Below are 8,225 nucleotides of genomic sequence, written 5' to 3'. Positions count from 1 at the left end.
CCCATAAAAACAACTCCACCTTCTAGTTCTTCAAGACTAGAAAACCAGTCCTTATTAGGACACATATGGTAAGTACATCCCGAATCCAATATCCACTCATCCGTTTGACATGCCATTGCCATGCCAACCAAGCTAAAGTCTGACTCCTCATCATGCTCCGCTACACATGCATTAGAAATAGACTTGCCCTTTTGTAACTTAGGACAATTCTTTTTCCAATGCCCTTTCTCACGACAAAAGGCACATTCATCTTTGGCGGGTCTCCCTTTGGACTTACCCCTTCTACCAGGTTTGCTGCTGTGTGAACGACCTCTTACTGTTAAGACTTCTGCAGTTGTATCTCTGTGATCTCTTTTATCTTTCTTTCGAGTCTCAGATCTATACAACGCACTACAGACTGCATCAAATGTGATTGAATCTTTCCCATGAAGCAATGTGGTGGTAAGATGATCATATTCATCAGGAAGGGAATTCAACAACAATAATGCCTTGTCTTCATCTTCAAATTTCTCATCCAAATTTAGCAAGTCTGCTAAAATTTTATTGAATGAGTTCACATGGTCATTCATCGACATACCGGGTGCATACGTGAACCGAAAAAGTTTCTTTTTCATATAAAGCCTATTTTCAAGACTTTTCGTTAGAAACTTTTCTTCTAATGTATCCCACAGCTTCTTCGCTGATGTCTCCCTCATGACGGAGTACTTTTGCTCTTTGGCCAAACATAGGCGAATTGTACCACACGCCTGTCTATTGATCTTGGCCCACTCCTTGTCATCCATCTTGTCAGGTTTTTCTTCAAGGGCTATATCCAGCTCTTGCTGACATAAGACATCCAGGATCTCACACTGCCACATACCAAAATTATTGGTACCGTCAAATTTCTCTACTTCAAATTTTGCATTTGTCACAGTAGTCCTTGCTGATGACGATGCTGCTGCCATTTTTCTCCTCAATCCCAACTACTGTATACGTGAACAGTACCGTATACGTAAATAGTGCCGTATACGTGAATAGTACCGTATACGTGAATAGTGCCGTATACGTGAATAGTACCGTAAACGGTCGTATTCCCCAAGTACGAACCTGGCTCTGGTACCAATTGTTGCGCGGAAGCGTGTGAAAGAGTAAAATTATTGTACTGAAAAATCACACTAAGTTCAATTCCCAGGAAAGAGAGGTGGATCACGAGGATCGCTTACATACCAGATCTTTCCTAGCCAGAATATCCCTCTATCGTAATTTAATAGCACAATAAATCACTACAATGACACTTGCAAAATATGCAAAACAAAAATAAAGAACACTAGAATTTTAACGAGGTTCAGCAAATTTTGCCTACGTCCTCGGGCACTACCAAATATATTTCACTCCAAAAATACAAGTGAAAGTTTACAAATAGGGAGAGAGAACAATTGCCTTAAGTAGAGAATGGCAAGTGTGGGATGAAGAAAGTAAGAAATGGTTAGGCCTATTTATAGTTGAGGTTCAAGGATCAACTTGCAATGTCCCTATACAATTAGGGACCAAAATTGCAATTATCCCATGCCAACTTTTAACCCAACTTGCCAACCAATTTTACTTTCTACTTTCGGTGCCCACCCTTTTTGACTTTTCAAACAATGGGTGGGTTCCAATAGTTATTGCCTTGCCTTGTACCATGATATCAAACCCGATCTGCTGGTATTTTTTTTTTCTTAGGAAAAGAAAATTACGTCCAAATGAACTTCATCCAAAGATAGAATTCAATTCTAAAATGTATATTAAACTCTGTGAACAAAAACACCCCTGCATGTCTATTTGACACCCATTAAACTGAGATTAGGCTGCTTTCTTTTTGGTAATATTATTATTTCTTCACATATGACAATAAAATTATTTTAATTGATAATTTTTAGTCACTCACATAGCTTATTTTAAAATTTTATTATTTTTACAAGAATATTTACTAATCTTTCTAATTTCAAGTTTAAATTTATATTGACTATTCTTTATTTTATGTCTAATTATTAAGGAACATAATTAGCCTTACCCTCGGCCTCTTAAGCCCTTTCTCTTCCATCTCCACCGTGGGCAGCTGCATGGCAATCAATTCTTTCACTATCTCAGATCAGTAAATCAAGCTTGATATATATAACTCTACTTCAACGTGTGTTTTCTAAGGGTGAGTTTGGATGGGCGGTGAATTTACGTGCGGTTAGTGTAAAAACAACGGTGGCGGTGAGATTAGATACTGTAGCGATACTATAACGTGAGACAAAAAATAAGCTAAATGCACCGCACCCAATCGCCCATCCAAACCCGCCCTAAATCATCATTAGATCAATCCTTCCATTATTGCCATAACCATGAAAATGTCTGATGATACATTTTGATCCAATCTCATGTTAGCATGTAAATAAATGGGCAGTAAGGGTAAAAGTGATGAAATAGTAGTAGTTTATGGAAAAATAACAGTGTCAATTTGCGAGTCAAGGAATAAATTAAGATTAAATACAAAGAATATTCCACTCATGTTACATCTTAATGACTAATATTATTTAATTTCATATATGGGAGCCAACTTAACCAAATACTACCATTTCTTTACTCATTTGTTTTGTATCGTAACATCCATCCTTTGCTTAGATTGACTAATACCGAGAACCTTAAAAGAATTTATAGCTATGAACAATACTAGAATTAGATAAAGATCTGAATGTGACGATTTCTTCACAAGCTTTCACAACTAGCTATAGGGAAAGTGACACTACATCTTTTCTCCATGGACCTGCATATCAGACTTTTTGGAGACACTTGAGTTGGCTGGCCAAATTCCAAAAATTCCATCAAAATGTTCAATTACTGTCCTTTGGCTGGACAGTATTCTGACCGTATATACTTAGTAGGTAGAACCCCAAAACGAGAAAAATGTAGCTGATGTCGATGGATCACGTGGCAACTCTGGATCCCGGCACGAAATTAAGTTTATCAACTTCATCCCATACTAGCTTTGATGCTATTTCGTCGCACTCCGGAACATATTCCTGTTTAGTAAAGAAAACTACCACAGTTAAGTTAATTTTCATCAATCATTGCTTGAACAAGGAATGGTTTATGAAAGGGGAATTAAGGTACATATAATTCAAACATCCTATTCACGCTCATAAAACAGTTTGTATTTGCTCTTAATTGAACATATTTAGGCCAGCTTTACCTCTAGTTGTCTGACCAATTGCTTAGCAGTTGGGGCAGACAAGATAATGCGACGGGCAGTTGGCGAAATGAAGCCTTCATCAACGGCCTTATCAATGAAAGACAACAAAGAATTGTAATATCCATCCACATTCAATAGACCCACCTGCAAAAAGGGATAAATCTCTTTTTAAATTATTGGAGTAAAGTATAATATCCAAATGGATTTGTATCAACTTATAATATTAAATTATTGGGTTTCTCAAAGTGACCTAAGACGCAACAACAGATTGACCAACATTTTTGTATTGTTTTTTGTTTCAAGTTTTGAATAGTGGGTAAGAACCCCTTTCTCCCATTGGAAAGGAGATCTTGCAATCAATTCCCAAAATCTTATGCTATCTTTCCATGTGATGAATTCAATTGAAGCGCCACATGCATTGATTCTTAAGTTTTTCTTTCTAATCCATCATAATTTTTATCAGAAAATAAAACTAAATATCACGTCAACTTTTACCAAAAATACCTAACAAAACATTTACTACTCAAGGAACACGACAAATCAAACTCCTAGCATCTTGCTTGCAGACATGATACAAATATAAATTAACGTAAAACCAGTCAATCAAAGCTGAGTTCTACAAAATACAAAAACATGCATGACATCGAGAGAAAATAGGACTGGCTCACACTAATATATCTTAATCAAAGAGTTATCATTATTAGAGATCAAACTCTTATCTGTCTTCCACCAAATCATTAAATTCAATGATTGAGATAACTAAACAAACCGATTTGTATTTCGTACAGGCTTACGATGGATCCCAAGTTGCGCCCATGTAATTACTTCCAGTAGTTCTTCAAGGGTTCCATAGCCACCTGAAATTTAATTATAGGAAAGATTACATATTTTCATGTAAGCATAAACTGCGGTTCTAATTGCATTTCTAACAAATTATACATATGTTATGATGTCGAAATCGATGGATTAACCAATAACAAGTAATACCAGGAAGCGCAATGAAGGCGTCAGCCTGTCGTGCCATTTCGGCTTTTCTTTGGTGCATATCAGATACAGCTCTTACTTCTCCAACAGTCTCACCAATAATCTGCAGCAAACTTGTGTAAATAAATGAATGCTTTCATTGGAAATTGTTAACAGATACTCGGATATAATTGCAAACAACTCGGAACAAGTTGAAGATTAGATCCAAAGGCAAAAAAAACATACCACTGTGGGCATCAAAGTTCTTGGAATAACACTGCAAGCAAAATCCAACAACCATGGATGAGTATCATTCCAGAGACTATAATAGAGTAAATCTTACAACAAAAGTTAAATGTTTTTACAAGCGACACCAAAGTCGATTTTTTAACGTAAGAAATGCATTTTAGTTATGTAAAAGAAGCGGCTTTCCAATCTAGTGACTGCAAATTAAAAAAAGTTACAAATACTGTAGAGTGTTCAACTTTAAAACGAAATATAATTGAAAGTTGGTGTACAATTGTAAGGATCAAAAGAGATTCACTTTCCCAAACCGCCAAAGCTTATGAAAAAGGCAGCCTTTGTAAGAACTTTAAGTAAAGGAACTTTTAGATTCTAGCAGGATGTACGAGATAGACCATGTTCCTTTCTGCACAAATCCATTTTGGCCACTTAAAACTTTTTTACTTTTTCAATAAAAAATAGGATAAATCAATTCTTTTCTCTCTGCTCTGGACTGGACCTGCATTTGATCCCATGATGTCTGCCTTTGTTAAGAAACCCACTGCCGTAGAGAATTTAGAGAAAAATTTGCATGGTTCAAGGGGAAAAAGACTCTCTTAAAATATCAACACTGGAACCCCATTTCGAAATCCCCAAAGAACACAAATTTCATTACCAATGATGTTTAGTAAGAGAGATAAAGAAAACAAACCCTAGAACATGGCGCCCACCATCATGAACTGCCTGAGAAACAAGACCCATCAATCCCACGCTTCCACCTCCATATACCAAATCAATCCTTCTCTCCACCTTCATAATCCAAAACAACAACAATTTTCACTTAATAAATTGAAAAACAACCCCCCATAAACACGTGTCACGATGACATAAACGTTAATTTTTTTATTTATTTGTCCATACAAGAATTAAGGATGGGAACTAGGAAGCATTAAGACATTGAAAAAACAAATATAAAAGGTTGAGTGGAAAGAGGGAATGATATATTTTCATGGAACCCCATAAACAAAAATCATGGAGGTTTTCTTGTAGAAATGCCAAAGAGAAGAACACGCTCAAGGAGTCATTATATCAAAGCAAGCACGTTTGTTTCCCTTGGAAAAAGCAGCAAACTATGATTATTTATTATTAATATTATTTTTTCTTATGCTTATTAATGTTGCTGTACTATTTTCATCTTCATATGGTTCTTAAGAAAGTGAAATGAAAGAGAAGGATCATGCAAGAAGGCTGCTCAACTGACAGGCAGGTTACAGCGAGCAATGCCTATTTCTCTCTCTCTCTCTCTCTCATGCCAAACATAAACCCTAAACCTCCTCTCCTTGTACAGCTAATCCCCCATCTACAATCATAAGCGCACGTCGAAGGCTTGATTGTTTCAACTACTAACGCTCAAAGAAAGAGAATAGCAAACAATTCATATAAGAAAATTTAATTTTAGGCATCCAAAACGAATATTCTAGCTTAAGATATTTACAGTTTTCCACTAATGAAGAAGAAACCGGTATGTTAAAAGCAAAACTTCCATTGAATCAGATTTTGTAGTAAACAAAGAAATAATTCCATGTTGGAATTAACATCTAAGTTTGAGATGGAAAAATACTAGAATATAGTTTTTAAAAAAATGGTCCCAAATCGAAGTTGTGTTAAATTTTCAGGAAATGCACTTCCTCAGAAGCTGTTGAACTGTAGAAACGAAACTAAAAAAGAAGAAGAAGATAAGATTAAATATCCCAGAGGCAGAAAGAAGAGGAAAGAAAGTAAGAAATTTTTGATAGTTTTATAAATTACCAGTTCCTTGCCTAACTCCACAGCAGCTTCTTGGTAGCTAGCTTTCTTCCCTGAACTGCTTCCACAAAACACACAAATCCTTTTAAACCTGGACTTTGTCTCTTCCATCTTCCCTTCTTTCTCTTAACTCTCTTATTTTTTCTAACAATGAGAAGGATGTCCTTTGAAGAAGGTTGGGAAATAAGAACAAGGTGAGTATTTGTTTATATAGACAAGGGAGGAAAATGGAAATATGTTCCCAAAAATGCCGCATTGAATTCTATATTTTCAGTTTCTTCTAGAAAAATAGTACAAAAAAGTAATCTCAGTCATCACGTATAAACACCCTTTAATCAATTTCTGTTTACTTTAGGGGTTTCTTTTTTATTTCTTTGGAAGGTGGAAAATATTATTTTTATTATGGAGAGCGACAGGGATCATTATTGTATTAATGCAACAAAATAAACTCGAAGTGGGAACTTTATTACAAATTAGACATTACACTGTTACCCACTAGTTCTCAAAGAATGTCTTTTTTGTGGCTTGGTTTGGTTGATCAAACCAACAATATTATATGGAATAATGGATGATTTATATCACATTAACATACAATCATTCATTAGTTCCATAAAAACGCATATAACTTATTTTATGTTTACCTTTTTAATTTAATTCTCATTCAAACCATACAATTAAATAAAAATAAAATTGTTGTAAATTAGGAATATAGGTTGAAATTTTAATTATTTAGAAAAATAGATCGATTTTTTAGAGATGTAGTAAAAATACGTACTAGAAAAAAACGCTTTTTCTAAAATGTTAATTTCTCTAGTTAGATAGTTGAGTATTATTATTTTCATCCTTAAGTCCCAAGTTAGATTACTATCTCAAGTTTTTTTTTTTCATGTTGTTAGTTTCAAACTTTTTTTAAAATTTTTAATTAATATTTTTAATTAATAAACGTATTTTTTATTTTAATTCATCTTTTTAATTAATAAATATTTTATTTATATAAATAAAATAATAATTGTGTAATTATATAATAAAAATATATATTATATATCACTATGTTTATAATATTTTTAATTAATAACTCCTTTATTTATATAAATAAATTAATAAATATGTAAGTATATGATATAATATATTTTTAATATTTATCATTATGTTAAATATATTTATTTTTTAAAAACACCGACTAATTTTTTTTATATTTTTATTTATATATAATTTTTATATGTCAAATATTTATTTTCTCCACCTACATTGCGGGTATGGTGATTTTTAATATTATAAAATCAAATAATTATTTTTAATATCATTATTTTTTCACCTACATTGTGAGTATGATAAATTATAATATTAGAAAATCAATTAATTATTTCAAATATCATTATTTTTAATAAATATATTTTTATTCAATCCATATCATGGGTGGTAAATTTTAGTATTATATATTTCTGTATGTGTATTTGAAATAATTATTATTTTTATAATATTAGAATTTACCCACAATGTAGGTGAAAATATAATGATATTTGAAATAATTATTTGAATATTTTACATATAAAAATAATAATATTTGAAATAATTATGTAATTTTATAATATTAGAATTTATCATTCCCACAATGGAAAAATAAATATTTTAAATATAATATATATATAAATTAGTTGATGTTTTTAAAAAATAAAATATATTTAACATAATAATAAATATAAAAATATATATTTATTATATAATTAAAAATTTATTAATTTATTTGTATAAATAAAAGAGTTATTAATTAAAAAATATTTTTAAAATAATAGTATATACATAAAAATATATATTTTTATTTTATAATTACATGTTTATTATTTTATTTATATAAGTAAAAGAGTTATTAATTAAAAAGATGAATTAAAAATAAAATAACTTGAAAACATGCTTATTAGTTAAAAAAATTAATTAAATATTGAAAATTAACAAAAAAAATTGAAACAACATGAAATAAAAAAATAACTTGAGATAGGAATCAAACTTGGGACTTAAGCATGAAAATAATAATATTTGA

General features: G+C 31.8%; 1 protein-coding gene across 1 annotated transcript; it reads right to left on the bottom strand.

The window, feature by feature from the left end:
• Positions 1-2,417: 2,417 nt before the first annotated feature.
• Positions 2,418-6,519, bottom strand: LOC107942217 (cytokinin riboside 5'-monophosphate phosphoribohydrolase LOG7). Its single transcript, XM_016875850.2, has 7 exons — positions 6,191-6,519; positions 5,094-5,191; positions 4,406-4,436; positions 4,184-4,283; positions 3,983-4,053; positions 3,197-3,340; positions 2,418-3,026 (listed from the first exon to the last, which is right to left on the bottom strand). The coding sequence occupies exons 1-7, from the start codon at positions 6,296-6,298 to the stop codon at positions 2,931-2,933; spliced, it is 648 nt and encodes a 215-aa protein (XP_016731339.1). The 5' UTR covers positions 6,299-6,519; the 3' UTR covers positions 2,418-2,930.
• Between the last annotated feature and the right edge of the window lie 1,706 nt (positions 6,520-8,225).

This window comes from Gossypium hirsutum, chromosome D09, assembly GCF_007990345.1.
Source record: "Gossypium hirsutum isolate 1008001.06 chromosome D09, Gossypium_hirsutum_v2.1, whole genome shotgun sequence".
NCBI lineage: Eukaryota > Viridiplantae > Streptophyta > Magnoliopsida > Malvales > Malvaceae > Gossypium > Gossypium hirsutum.
This window is presented reverse-complemented; position numbering and strand designations above follow the sequence as displayed.